General features: G+C 42.7%; 1 protein-coding gene across 2 annotated transcripts; it reads left to right on the forward strand.

The window, feature by feature from the left end:
* Positions 1 to 5062: 5062 nt before the first annotated feature.
* TENT5A (terminal nucleotidyltransferase 5A) lies at positions 5063 to 12673 on the forward strand. Of its 2 annotated transcripts, none has more exons than XM_008006437.3 (3): positions 5063 to 5971; positions 6207 to 6795; positions 7935 to 12673. In XM_008006437.3, exons 1-3 carry the CDS (start codon positions 5442 to 5444, stop codon positions 8709 to 8711), a joined length of 1896 nt encoding a protein of 631 aa, XP_008004628.3. In that variant the 5' UTR covers positions 5063 to 5441; the 3' UTR covers positions 8712 to 12673. The 2 variants fall into 2 exon arrangements, with proteins under 2 accessions (XP_008004628.3, XP_008004629.1); XM_008006438.3 differs by having other exon boundaries at positions 5862 to 6026.
* The last annotated feature ends 2685 nt before the right edge of the window (positions 12674 to 15358 follow it).

Raw genomic sequence — 15358 nt, forward strand, 5'->3', positions numbered from 1 at the left:
CAACAGGAAGAAGTTCTGGCATAATCAGCACTGATAATAGCATAAGAAAATACTAGCTAATCTTTCTGATGAAGAATTCTGCTAAAGGACAATCCAAATCAAGTTTGATTATAAGAGCGATGATGTAGGGCTGACTGATCATATTGACTGCTTGCATATTGAATTTCCTAAACTCACTAATCTGTAACTGTGAATGGAGTTATTTTTATGTGGTCATATACTTCAAATAAACACACTTAAAATAAAATCTTAGGACATTACACTTATAAGATGCTCAACAGTAGAGTAGTGATGCTTTATACTATGTCCACAGGTGAGAATGTAGCCCACATAAAAAAATCCTCTGTGTAGCTACAGGATCTCTTTAAACTTAGCTGTTTGATGCTGATCATTTAAATGCACTCACACTGATGTAAGATTAAACTGTGTGGTTAGAAGGGTTTTTGGCCCATGATGAGGGCAACTGAGTCTAACTTTAACTTTCCCATAACTAGCTGTGTAAATATAGGGAAGATCATCTAGCCTTTCTTCATCTCTAAACTTAGAACTTCATGCTAATCAGAACAGTTTTGAAGATAAAATAAGATAATATAGAAGAAAAAGGGTTGAAAAGTTTAAAACTATAAAATCGAATCTGTTGATTACAAAGAATATACAAGTAATACGTTGAATGATTATTCCCAAACTAAGCTGTATGTCATAGGATGTTGCCAGTCTTTCACAGGCCCTGAATAATGAATAAACATTTTTTATTTTCCTGAAGAAACGTAGGAAACATCATTTCACAAGCACCATTTCCCTGTGAAAACAGGTAATGTATTTTCCCAAGTGAGTTTTAATTTTTGCATGAGGCACTTTGATCAGTTGCTGTTCTACAAACACTAACTGGACAGCAGAGAGATGTCCAGTTCACTCTGCAAAGAAGGCATATGTGTGTGCATGCTTGGAAAAGCATGCAATACCCCAGTGGTCTCTGGAATTACTAGGATTTGGGCCACAAAGGCAGCAAATGGTTGGGGGACAGAGGCAGGTCAGGGAGTACTCAAATTCCTCACACTACCACTGCTCTGCCTGCATTGCAGGGTGCTTCTAGAAGTACAGGCCACTTTTTGTGGAAAGGTTCCAAGAGCAGAAGTGGTAGAAGGTGGAAAATCAAGAGAGAAAGTGGAGAGGGCTGGTGTGGAAAGACCAAGAGCAGGACAGGAATATGGGGGGAGACTGGCTAGAATGCTGTGAGAGAGGGAAGTAGCAGGCTTAATGGCAGGTTGTGTGTGTGTGTGTATGTGGGTCGGGGGTGGGGGTGGTGGGGTGCTTTTTTCTCCTGTCTCTCCTTCTGGGTATGAACTTGAAGGAGTAATTTTGTATTTGGAGGCTTCCCATCTTCTGAAACCATTTTTGAGAAGGTAGGAAGCAGGGCAAGAAGGGGAAAGTACCACTGCTAAGTGAACTCGGGGCAGTCTTCAAACACCCCACTGTGTTTCAGTGTGTCACGTTTCTTGCAAATTCTCCATAAGGTGCTAGCTTGCTAGCTCTTCGCTGCCACGGAGGTCATTCGTGGCTGCTGGGGAAGAAGTGCCCATCTGCTTCTTCAGGTCATTGTGCATTCTGGCCCTCAGCAGTTGTTTCAAGATAAAATCACTTGGTCTCCAAAGTTATGCCCAAACTGAATGGCCAGAACTTGGAAAGAAAGAAGAATCAGAGTGCAGTTCCAGCTCAAGTTTAAGTCTAGGAGGAATATGAGAAGACTGGGAACAAGCCAACTCACAGAATGTAAGGAACTGACGTGCATGGGTCTGAACCAAGGCTCTGTGATTTCTCTAAGATACTTAACTTTCTTGTGCCCTATCTTTCTTATGGAGATATAATGTGTACAGTTCTGGTTTTTAGAGAAAGTTTAGAAAAAATAATGTATATAAAATATTTAGCAGAGTTTCTGGGATATAATAACAAACTCAATAACTATGATTAAGGCCAAAGCTGAACATCTTATTTTGCTAAGTCCAGATTGATTGTTACTGTAACTTTAAAAATAAGATGAACTAATTATAAGTGTTTCTTTCTCAAAATTGTATGTAAAGCTTTCCTTTAAAACCTTCAGAATAAGGACTTTTTATCTGCTCACTTAGAAAGCAGTTTAAATTTAGGCTCTCCGTATTTCAGTTTTGTGGTGGTCTTAACTTTATCAACTAAGAGCTTCATATTGCCATAGGTTTTTGTTTTTTTTCTTTTAAGTAGGAAAAAGTAAATAATTTACCAAACAGGTTTAGAAGCTAAAGCCTGGGGGAAAGATTTAGCAACTTTGCATCTAAATTTAATCTGAGTAACTGTGTTGAGAAATATCTTAGTTGTGAATGTATTTGGAAAGTATAGACGTTCTCATTTGATAATTATTTTGGCTATCTAGAAAAAAATTAATTAATGGTTTCAATTGCAGAATCTGCAATTTTATGTAAGGATGGATATTTTTTCCTAGAATATAAATATTATTTCAGTTTGAAGACAGGAAGAAGTGGGACAATGAACAACATATGCTTTCATTCAACAATATGTAATGATTGGCCACTATGTATCAGGCACATATTAATCCAGTCAAAGATTAAATTGCCCATGAAAGCATTGCCAAAAGTAAGATATCCCAGATGTCCCAGTGCAGGAGGCAGTAGGGTCTGGATTATGGTTGGGAAAGGGGGAATGTTTTGTTAAAGGTTTAAGGAAGTGTCAGCCACAAAGCATTGGATGCTTGGGGGAGAGACGGTCTTGGCACACTGCTGCTGGGATTATCTTCTCCCCAGCATACAGCACATAAGCAGGCCCTGCAAGTCCAGCTTCATGCTGTACTTCCACCTCTCAGTTGTGCCCTCCATTTCTGGGAATGACTATGGGATCAGCCTTTGCTTGGGGGAGGGTTCCCACTTAGAGAACTGTAGTATGGTAGCTGTTGTCAGTGCAGTGCAAAGTGTGGCTGGGTCCTTGTGTCAGGATCACCCTGACAGCTTGCCAAAATGCAGATTCCTTTAGTGCTATAGAACGAAATCCTGGGTATGCATAGGCAGATGTCCATCAGCTCTAAGAGCCTTCTTTATTTTTAGTTTTTGGAGCAAGGTTAAAAATAAAGTAAAAAATAATTGTAGTAGAGCTACACACACACAAACAGCCTTGATTTTTCAAGTGCAGTGTATCTAACATTGGCTTTGTTTTAAAAAGGGGCAGAATTCATACCGGCCTTTGAAGGAAACATTTTTAACAGGTGGTTTTTTTTTTTTTTTTTTTTTCTTTTCTCTTCTTTTCTCTTCTCTTTTCTCTCTCTTTTTTCATTTCTCTTTTCTTTCTCCCATCCCTTCCCCTCCCTTCCTCCATTTTCTTTTCTTCTTTTCCCCCTGCCCTCCCCTTCATTCTTTCTTCCTTAAATCCTTGCTATTTGTGCTTGTCTTGTCTTCCAATAGAAGGTACTGGTAAGCTACAGACCACTCACTACCCTGTAATGACCACTAAACAGCATTCACAGCCAAATGGGTTGGGTTAAAGGCCTGACCCCACCACTTATTAGTTGTGGAACTTGGGAATGTTTCTTAATTTCTTGGATTCCTCTGTTTTTAGATCCCTAGGAGATGGAAATACCTTCTTCTTGAAGATTAAATTAGGTATTATGTTAAGGAGCTAAACAGGTTATAGCCCAGACGTGTTCAATAAGTTCCTGGTACTCAAACCTTATCTCAAGGCACTACCAATCTCATTTACGAACCACGGGGAGTGCACATCTTTTCTCAAACATTCCCCAACTCTATACGCTTCCCTTTGTAGATAACGCTCTTCTCCTCTTTCCCCGACTACTGAAGGAACATCCATTCTTTCAAGATCCAGTCCAAATGACACCTTCTCGGGTGTCTCTCCGTTTCCTATGTCGTTAGCCCGCCACGCGATTTCGTCAGAATATACTTCTCTCATAATACATATGCAACTGAACCATAATTATGCACCTGGGTGCTATGCCCTCTGGATTATGTGAAATGTAGTCATTCTTAAATCTTCAGCACTTAGCCTGTTGACTGGCACTAACAGGTCACTAAATGCTCTCTCTATACACATGCACACACAAGAATATGCATATACATATATATGTATAAAACGCCTGGTTAAGATAGATTCATGCGCCGATGGCTGGTCCGAGGAACACATGGGTGTGCTCTGAAGGCAGCGATGGCCCTATCCGGACAGGGTAGTTGTCCTAGAGTCCCCAGGCGCACCTCAGTGCATGGGCGCAGCGCTGAGGGGACGGCCTCTGCCACGGAGCCAGTCGGGTTTCTCCATTTTGGGACGCAGCTCGGCAGGGTACCGGCAGGGGGCGGCGTTGTCACGCAGCTGGATGCTCCACGGGTGACACCCCCGCACCCTACCCCTCACCCCCGAGCGGCGCAGCTTGGGCGACTAGGCCGGGGCTGCCCCCGTTAGGAGGTGCGGGCTGTTTGTCCTCCCAGTCTGGGCGGCCAGGGCTGAGCAGGGTTTGGGGAGTATTCTGTGACCCGGTCATTCTCCCCTCTGCCCCACCTCAGTCCCCAGCAGTGTCTAGGCGCTGGGAAAGCTGCTCTGGCATAGTTGATAGAGGCAGAGAGCTGCCGAAGAGAGGGCCACAGTTTCTAGCAAAGACAGTGGTGGGCGGCGCGAGTGAGCGTGGGGAGAATTAGCTCTGCCGAATTCACCGAAACTAGATGGGAGAATTCATTTTATTCTTGAAACTCCTATTTTACATCTCGTGGGAAACCAAATCGTATTCCACTACACTATGATGCACTTAAAATGGCCAAACCTTAGTGGGACGCGAGGAACGCGCTTGGCCGCCAATTTTCTGTGCGAGAACTGAGAACGCGCAGCAAAGGCACCCGACACCTAGCGGCCCTTTCCCTGGACTCGGAGGCAGCACTCACTCCCGGGGCGCGCTGTCCGCGGGGCACTGGGCCCGCCCAGTCCTCGGCGATTGGTTGCTCGCCCGCGTCTGCTCCGTGACGCGCCCTGGCCCCCGCGACACACCGGCCCGTTGGAGCCACTCGTGCGCAAGAGCCGCACACGCCCGAGGCCCGTGGTGCCGCCCCCGCGCCTTCTCCGGCTGGCCCGGAGCTCCCCGGCGTGCTTCCCGAGGTTTGGAGAATCGAAACCCAGTTATCAACAAGCCCTTCCCACTCACGCGCCGTGACTGATTTGCGTGCACGAGTGAACTCATGAGTCCACGCTTGGACCAGGTTTATCAATGGAGTAAATGGTCTGGACACCGAGGTTTAAAAGAGCAGTAGTGAGGAACCTCCGGAGGCCAACAGTGGGAATCTCATGAAGGGCTGTATCCGCGAGAATTTTGGGAAGTTTCTGCAGTTGCAGGATTTTAGTCGCGATCTGGTTTTGATGATCAGTTATGATTCCTGGGGCATTTTAAGTGTCTCCTCCTGGGGAAAATGAAAAGAGATTTGTGGGAGGGGGCGTACATAAATGTATGTATAAATATACGAATCTACCGGCGCGCACAGTATGGGCACATACAGCCCAGAGCGCCTCGCGCTCAACGGCCGTCGTCCAGCACCAGCTGCTGGGCTAGTCCGCTGCGTGCCCTGCGGGAGGGGGCGGGAAGGGGGCGGCGGCCTATGCAGATGAGGAGGGTGTGGCGAGCGTGCCGCTCCGGGCCCCGGAAGCGCAGAGAAGCCCAGTATAAAAAAAGTACTGAAGACATTTTCCCCGCACAACTGCTAAAGCTCCAGAGACACGAGCGTGTGTGGCAGCAAGAGCCGCCACCTTCAGGACCACCGCAGCTGGGGTGGCAGCGGCGCGGGAGGGGGCGCGGGGAGGGAGTGGTGAGCGCAGGCGGCAGGGGTCTGGGAAAGACGAAGTCGCTAGTCGCTGTCGGAGCGCACTCGCAGCTCCTGAAGTGTTGCCGCCTCGCGGTTTCTCTCTCGCTCGCTTCGCTCCTAGAAGGGGCGGCCGTCTCCAGGTGACACAGACGGGACTCTCGCTTGCGCTTTCCAGATGCATCAGAGATACTTTTGGTGCGGGGCTGCTCTGCGGGGGGCGGTGCGCGGCTGGGGACTGTAAGGGCCGAGGGAGGTAGAGTCTCCGAGGAGGCCCGGGGCCAGGGAACTATCGGGGGAGGGGGCGCTCTTTTCCTGGTTGGCCTCTGCCCTCCGCCGCCGCGCGTCCTCACCGCGCTCCTTTCCCTTTCCTTTTAGGACTGACCAGGGCCAAGTGGCGCTCGGCGGGCACTACATGGCAGAGGGCGAAGGGTACTTTGCCATGGCCGAGGACGAGCTGGCCTGCGGCCCCTACATCCCCCTAGGCGGCGACTTCGGCAGCGGCGACTTTGGCGGCAGCGACTTCGGCGGCAGCGACTTCGGCGGCGGCGGCAGCTTCGGTGGGCACTGCTTGGACTATTGCGAAAGCCCCACGGCGCACTGCAATGTGCTGAACTGGGAGCAAGTGCAGCGGCTGGACGGCATCCTGAGCGAGACCATTCCGATCCACGGGCGCGGCAACTTCCCCACGCTCGAGCTGCAGCCGAGCCTGATCGTGAAGGTGGTGCGGCGGCGCCTGGCCGAGAAGCGCATCGGCGTCCGCGACGTGCGCCTCAACGGCTCGGCCGCCAGCCACGTCCTGCACCAGGACAGCGGCCTGGGCTACAAGGACCTGGACCTCATCTTCTGCGCCGACCTGCGCGGGGAAGGGGAGTTTCAGACTGTGAAGGACGTCGTGCTGGACTGCCTGTTGGACTTCTTACCCGAGGGGGTGAACAAAGAGAAGATCACACCACTCACGCTCAAGGTAACACCACCCGAGATGCACTTGGGCCCTGACCCAGACTGGACCGGGTGTTATGGGGAGCGGGCAGAGGGGCGTCGGTTACCTGCCATGAATCTGTGGCCATCACGAGTTTGGGTGCGCGTATTTCTTTGATTTTTGATTTTTTAAATGAGTAAACTGACGTGCGTGGACGGTGTTGTGTGTTTCCGTTTACTTGATGCTTTGGCGCTACAACTCTTCTCCCAGGTCTCCCCTGCCCTCCCTTCTCTTCTTTCTCCTTATATTTTAACTCTTGGCTTTCCCTGTTGGAGTCTTGTCCAGAGTAGATTCTGATACTTGGCAGAATGAAATAATGTAAATAATTTTTTGAGACATTGTATGATCTAGTCTTTGGGAAAATGACAGCCTGAAGCAGAAGTGAGTCAATGAGTTTTTTCTTGTACTGGAAAAGGTGAATAGATTTCACAGAGGCATTCAGTTGACTCCGTGTTAAAGGTCTATCTGGTGGTTCTCCGTGCTGGTTCAGATGTTAAGGGTATAGTGGCACCCTCTCCCCACCCTCCACTTTAGTTCAAGATGGGTTTTATATGATTAGTTAAAATTGTCTGAGGAGGCAGGGTCCCAGAATGTCATAATTTAGTTTATATTTGATTGTAACTGCAGAGTGCCCCTGGAGGGACACAAGATACTGATAACATTGATTGCCGCAGGCGGAGAGGAGAGGAATTGGGTGGCTTGGAACAAGGGTGAGGCTGACTAACCTACGGCTGAATGCCCTTCCGAGTCTTTTGAATGTTGTTTGGATCTGTGTGAATATTGTGCCTATTAGACCATTTTCAAAAAGTAACACTTAAAAAGTCAGACATGACAACAGAACCTCTTACTACTGTGTTACGTCTGCCAAAAGCCTCAAACTATTACCTCTAGTCCCTTTCCCAGACAGTAAAACTACTCGTTAAAAGTATTTTTTTTTTCTATTTTCAGAAGACCGTTTAAGCCTGTAGGTAGTGTTTGGCTGAAACTTGACAAAACAAAAGGGAAAGAGCAAAATAATTCTCAGCTGTGAAGAGAATGTATTTATTTATTATTTATTTATTTATTTATTTATTTATTTATTATTTTCTAGGTTTGCTCATTTTGTTTTATCTTTTAAATTGTAGGAAGCTTATGTGCAGAAAATGGTTAAAGTGTGCAATGACTCTGACCGATGGAGTCTTATATCCCTGTCAAACAACAGTGGCAAAAATGTGGAACTGAAATTTGTGGATTCCCTCCGGAGGCAGTTTGAATTCAGTGTAGATTCTTTTCAAATCAAATTAGACTCTCTTCTACTCTTTTACGAATGTTCAGAGAACCCAATGACTGAGACATTTCACCCCACAATAATTGGGGAGAGCGTCTATGGCGATTTCCAGGAAGCCTTTGATCACCTTTGTAACAAGATAATTGCCACCAGGAACCCAGAGGAAATCCGAGGGGGAGGCCTACTTAAGTACTGCAACCTCTTGGTGAGGGGCTTTAGGCCCGCCTCTGATGAGATCAAGACCCTTCAGAGGTATATGTGTTCCAGGTTTTTCATCGACTTCTCAGACATTGGAGAGCAGCAGAGAAAACTGGAGTCCTATTTGCAGAACCACTTTGTGGGATTGGAAGACCGCAAGTATGAATATCTCATGACCCTTCATGGAGTGGTGAATGAGAGCACGGTGTGCCTGATGGGACATGAAAGAAGACAGACTTTAAACCTTATCACCATGCTGGCTATCCGGGTGTTAGCTGACCAAAATGTCATTCCTAATGTGGCTAATGTCACTTGCTATTACCAGCCAGCCCCCTATGTAGCAGATGCCAACTTTAGCAATTACTACATCGCACAGGTTCAGCCAGTATTCACGTGCCAGCAACAGACCTACTCCACTTGGCTACCCTGCAATTAAGAATCATTTAAAAATGTCCTATGGGGAAGCCATTTCAGACAAGACAGTAGAGAAAAAAAAAAAAAAAAAAAAAAGAAAAAAAAAAAAGAGTGATCCAGCCCTTATTAGGGATGTGTTTTGTGCAATGATGATATGCTCCTGGTTTTAAGTCTGGCAAAGCTTATGTATCTTTTAATAGATGTGGGAGCATGATCTTGAAAGGATCCTTTTCCCTAGCCCTCCCCTTATTCTCCTACCCAATTGGATTCTATCTTGCAAAAAAAGAGAGACCTGTCAGTAAAACCAACCAGGTTCTCCTCATATAACAAGAGAAGAAAAATGTTTGATGACAATATGGGTTTGCTGTATCTGCTCCCATAGCTTTGCCATAGGAAAAAAAAAAAAGGTGGAAAGTTTCTTTTAAGATGGAATTCATAAAAGGGAAAATACAGAGGAAAAAAGGTCTCACTCCAACTTGTGAATCAGTTCAGGAGTTCAGATATTCATAATAACAATACAGGAAAAAGGGGAACTCCAACGTTGGGATTACTGTCTGAGGCTTGTAGCAAGTGCTTTCTGTGGAATGATCTTGTTTTGCTAACAAACGGCTTGCTCCGAATGAACAGTAGTAGGTTGGTGCAGTTCTCATAACAATCAGCAGAACTTATGATGACACAATCCATTAATTCCAGCTGCGTGCATAGTTTGCATTTTTAAAATGTAAAAATGCAAGCAAAAACAGCTGTAGCAAAGAAAGTGCTCAAGGACCAAAGATTTAACAGATAAAAATACCCAATTAGAAGAGATATAGTAGAATATATGAAGAGATATTATATTTGTTACACACCAGTATACATCAAAGTGCCTGTTGCCTTCCGAAAATTTGAAGTGGCAAAATTATTTTATGGTTTAATGATTATTTTATTTTATCAGGGACTGCCTCAAGAAGAAAATAACATATAAGCTTGTGAATGGTGGAGAAAATGCCCTATTTTTTCTTGCAAATACTTGTATAAAGTTAACATTTGTTGATCTGATATTATCATAGGTACATGTATATGTGTGTATAAATTGTATGTGTGTGTATATATATACATTTTATATGTATATATATACAGTAGATTGACTATGATCTAGAATGTCTCAAATAGGAAATGTTTAAATACTGTGTTTTTTTATGTTTTCAACAGGATAACATGAGACGTGGGCATATTGCAATGATGAATTACATCCACATCTAAAAAAAATTAAATGGAAGAGGGAACCAAGTAATATATTTCGTAGGAAGAGCAGAAATTATAGAGTTTTAGTGGGATGTTTTTTCTTTTTTTCCTTTGGTGAGCCATAGAATTCCACAAATGGGAGAATATTGGGTAGAGCACTCTTTTTTATATTGAACTGCCATTTTGACAGTTTGAACCCATTTATTTAAAAAATATAATTGCATTCCTCCATGATGTTTAATCTAGTGGATCATGGATCAGTAATAGGCTACTTAAATCCCTGACTGCTAAAAAGAATTTCTGGTGATCTGAACACTACTTGCTAATGTTTAAATGAATTTTAATGAATGCATTCTGCATTTCTGGACCACTAGAATTTAGTAATGTGAAATGTCCCTTTTTAAAGAATATTTGCACAATTGCTTAAGATTTATATATGAGATATATATTATATATAACATTTTATAAATCATGTCAGTATGAAACATCTTTGATCTGGTTTTCACACTGCATTTAAATATTTAGTACTGTACTTTAAATCACTTTCCATTGAATCAAATCCAACTTTATTTTCTTTCTTACAAAAATACCAGTTATACCTTTGTGAAATGAACTGGCATTACTATTTCAGTTCAATGACAGTTAATCCTAAAACCACCCTTTCTGCTAGCCAGTAGATCCTCTAGACACTGGTCTCTGAAAATGCATTTGTTAAAAACAAAACAAAACTAACACATAAGAACCTTCCCTTTGTGTAGTGAAACAACCATATAATCTCCACAACCTTAGTGGATGACTGCTTGCTGTGATAATTCCTCGAAGACCCAATCAGAAGATTTTTATCATCAGTTAAAGAGAGACCACGGGAGAAAAAAGTATCCTCCTGTTGGCAGTATAATTTGTTTGTTTGTTTATCTAGGGATCCTCAGATGCTTAGTGCTAGGTTAATCCAGGTTAATCCATCTGGACTGCCTTTTGTGCATCTTTTTTGAAGCCTTAATGGGAACCTGATGGGTTTACTGTAGCAGCTTTCCTGTGAATTCTGTCAGAGCTGCAACAGCCCCTGCACTGCCACTCAGTTTTCTAAGGAACTCCTCCTACTACCATCTTGGCTCAGTCTCCCTCACTCGAGCCCTGGGTTTGAAAAATTAATTGCAACTTCCCAGGAAATATTGTTCAGTTTGCAGATTAAGCCTGGCACTCACCTATCAGAAACCAGAGCTCCGCCTGCTTAGTTGTTTCAGAGTTTTCTAAAAGAAAGCTAGGGGAGCACTTGTGAACACAGGAGCAGCTGGTAATCTGCTTTCTCACCCTAACTCTTGACAAATGAGTCGTTTACTATTTTAGAGAGTCTGGAGGTCTCTGGCTCTGCCATAACAATAACCTGCTGTTAATTTATAACACAGATTTTTGTATGGAAGAGCCTTATTTGAAATACACTTTGATTTCTTTTCTCAAATATTTATGTTCTTTTCTTGCTTACTTCAGGGTTGGTAGCTTAGTTGAAAGTGCCAGCACCTGGCACCTATTCATATAGAACAGGCTGTACTCAAGACAACTTCCAGCATTTATGTTAAGACTTACATAATTTATTTCTATTTTATGTGTACTATAGTCTTGTGCATATGTAGTTGAACACGCAGTGAAATATATGTCTCTCTTTGTGGATGTGTGGCCTAAAAATTTGAATGTCTGGTGAGAGAGAGCCGTGCGTATAGGTCAGAGGAAAGAACAGCGCCCGACTCCCTATTAGCACCTGTGATTTGTTTGCTTTTGTGTTTATCTGGCCTAGTGTGCTGTTTCTTTAAACCACGAAGAAGTTTTATCTTTTGGAGGCTCTTCTCACCTGTCCAGCCTGGCATGTCAGAGAACACTTAGCCTGTGACAATGCCGTTTTTAAAAAGTTTACTTAATTTGCAGTAAATCCAGCTGCCTCAAGAACTCCTAGAGCAAGATGGACATTTCCCTTCCAGTAATGGGATCGAGTATCTACTCACTTTGGTATTGGATGGACTAATAATATAGCTCCAAAAATGCAAGGATGGAAGAATATCTGTAATCCAAGCCAAAGAAGGAAATGAAAAGTGAACATACTGTTTTTACCACCCCTTTCTGTTTGCTTATTGTTGGTTGCTTCACTGTGCATAATGTTGTTTTCAATGCAATACTTGTTAAATAAATATTGTGAACTATTTTGTAAATGAAATGTATTATGTTGAAAGCTGTCAGTCCAAACATAAGCTTTTTTTGTTGTTCAAGATGAAGTGTGTTAGATGAAACCAAAAAGCCAAAAAAAGTAATTTCATATATAGCATCTATTTGAATATAATCTTTCTTTAAAATTTCTTTTAGCATAGCATTTTCAGTGCTAAGAAAGAATCTCTGCTATATTTTGTTAAAATAATGGCTTTCTAACAAAGCAGATGGTAAAGTACAAAGTTGGAAGATGTCAAGTTAACGAGACTTGCTGCAAAGCCTTGCAGAACGGAGGAGGCTCTGCCCGCTGGCTGTCTCTCCCTCCAACCTCTCTACAATCATTGCCTGCTCTGAGGCGTTCTGTTGCAGCAAGCTACACCTTGGGTCACTCTTTTGGAATATTTTGACTATAGGCTGCGTCACAGGCAGAAAAGGAGTTGATGGAAAATGGACTAAAAACTGACGTGTTTGAATCAGTGCTAGAGGGAACAGATTGTGAATTTTGTTTACAGCATCCAATATTTGGATTTTTTTGTAAATAAAAAAGTTATTTTTTTCTATTGATTTGTGTTTGCTGTCTACAATGTCTGTATTGACTGAAGACCATGTCCTTTGAATCCCAACCCACATCCTTTAGAAAAGGCAAAGCGGTACATAGAGTAACCTTCAGCTACTTTCTGATTGAAGCACAATCAGAAGCCAGCCCATCTCTGACTGTCTCAGTTAGCTCCAAAAGCATCTAGCTAATAGATGCCAACAATTTTTTTTTTTTTTTGTCTGGGTATCAGTTTAGCAGTGTTAAGTGGCCAGAAGTCAGAACTGTTTTCCAATATCAGTAGAAACTCATGGCTCTAGTAGACCGTAGGACTCTAGTAGCCCTACGTGAGCCTTGGTCTTCCTGAGTCACCTTAGGGCTGTGATTCCTCCGTGGTTATATAGATTCTGTTAGAGGCTCTGTAGCGTTATTCAGAGATTTTAAGTTGGGGTGAGAGGAATTGGTGTCCAGGAATTAAAAGGGGAAGTATAGAGAAGGAAGAGCAATCAAAAGATGTAGTATTTTATTGTTCTCTCTGTGTGTGTGCGTGTGTGTGTGTGTGTGTGTGTGTGTGTTGGGTGCAAGGAAATCACCCTTTAGCATTTATTGTAACCTCACCTATTCAAATTGCTAGGGGGCATGCATTTATGTATTAATTAGAATTTTTCTTTATGTAATTTTGGAGATCGTCTCAATGCTAGCAGCATGAGAATTTGGTAACTGTAGGCTACTATAGGATATACATGTGGTTGTAAAAACCACTTAAAGTCTTGATCTTGGATAGAATGCATGCTTGACACTGAGTCTATGAAAGAGCGACTCCTGGCATTGAAAACCAGCTTCCTTCATGTATACAGTACATCATAAAAATACAAGGTGGTTATTTGGTTTGATAATGGTATTCATGTGTCATTTTCTTCTTCCTTTGTTGCAGCCTCTTCATTCTACAGCCAGTTCCTCATATGTCTGTGGTCATCGCATAATTATTTTTAAACAAAGGTTGAATAAGAACGGTAGATATTAAACTCCTCCTAGGCTTAGATATACCCTGCCATTTCTAGTTGAATTACTAGGCTGCCCCTCCTAGCTGAGCCTGGAGAGAAGTAATCCACCCTTCCTTTCCTTAGGAACCTCATTCTCTAAACTTCTAATACCTTTAGCAAGAAAAAGAAAGAACCAAATATGCCAAAAAGGAAAAATAAATATCATAGTCTTTAAATAAAGTAGAATAAAGAGTATTAAAATCAAGTAATTCCAAAATTAAACTGTAATTTTCTTTAAAGAACCAAGTTTGAGATCAACAATATGAATACAGTATCCTTCAATCTAATAGCAAATACATCATGTAGGACAGAGTGAGGAGAAATGATTTGTTTTTCTTTTGCTATTGTTTTTAAAATTTTTTTTTTATTATTATACTTTAAGTTCTAGGGCACATGTGCACAACGTGCAGGTTTGTTACATATGTATACATGTGCCATGTTGGTGTGCTGTACCCATTAACTCGTCATTTACATTAGGTATATCTCCTAATGCTATCCCTACCCCCTCCCCGCTCCCCACAATAGGACCCGGTGTGTGATGTTCCCATTCCTGTGTCCAAGTGATCTCATTCTTCAATTCCCACCTATGAGTGTGAACATGCAGTATTTGGTTTTCTGTTCTTGTGATAGTTTGCTGAGAATGATGGTTTCCAGCTGCATCCATGTCCCTACAAAGGACACGAACTCATCGTTTTTTATGGCTGCGTAGTATTCCATGGTGTATATGTGCCACATTTTCTTAATCCAATCTGTCACTGATGGACATTTGGGTTGATTCCAAGTCTTTGCTATTGTGAATAGTGCCACAATAAACATACGTGTGCATGTGTCTTTATAGCAGCATGACTTATAATCCTTTGGGTATATCCCCAGTAATGGGATGATTTTAAAATGACAGCGGCTTTTTACCTAGCATGGCTCAGATCTTGGTTTCTAATGCCATTCTCCAATAAAAGGAACTAGAAGTTGAATCTATGTCTGGAGCAGGAAATATGTAAGAGAAGCCTGAATCATCTTGTGGTACCTAAAGAAAGCATAAAAAAAAGATAAAAATCATGGTGATGGGGGTGGCAGGGGTATGTCAAAGGGACATAGGAGCTAACTGAAAGAGCTCCAATAGCCAAAGCTGGAACAATTTAAGCAACAAAATAAATAAGTAGTAATGGATTATAACACAACATGTAAAGCATCCATGCATTCACACTGATAGAAACAAATGATTGAATGAATGAATGCAGTGAAAGAAACAAATTTACTGGGCAGGATTCCAAATAATCAATGTAGATATTGGCCTTTCAATGAGGTGGAGGTTAAGTACCCACCTCTTAAGTGTGGGCTGTGCATAGTGACTTATGTCCAAAGATTACAGTCTGGAAAAGGGAAAAAGAAGAGTACTGTACCATTGCAAAAACCAAACAAACACTACCTCAGCCAGCTGATCAAGGTCAACATCAATAGTGACAAGTCATGATGATAGTATGTGCCCTTGTTGTGATGGGATAAGAATGGCACTTCGCCTCTGTGGTTTTCTCCTCAACACTCATAAAACCTGCTAAATCTTCAGAACGGCATCATCCAAAACTAAATTGTGGGGCATTCTGTAAAATACTGGACCAGTATTCCTTAAATTATTAAAACAAAGAAAGTGTGAAAACTGCCATTGCCAAGAGG

Source organism: Chlorocebus sabaeus, chromosome 13 (genome assembly GCF_047675955.1).
Source record: "Chlorocebus sabaeus isolate Y175 chromosome 13, mChlSab1.0.hap1, whole genome shotgun sequence".
NCBI classification, from domain to species: domain Eukaryota; kingdom Metazoa; phylum Chordata; class Mammalia; order Primates; family Cercopithecidae; genus Chlorocebus; species Chlorocebus sabaeus.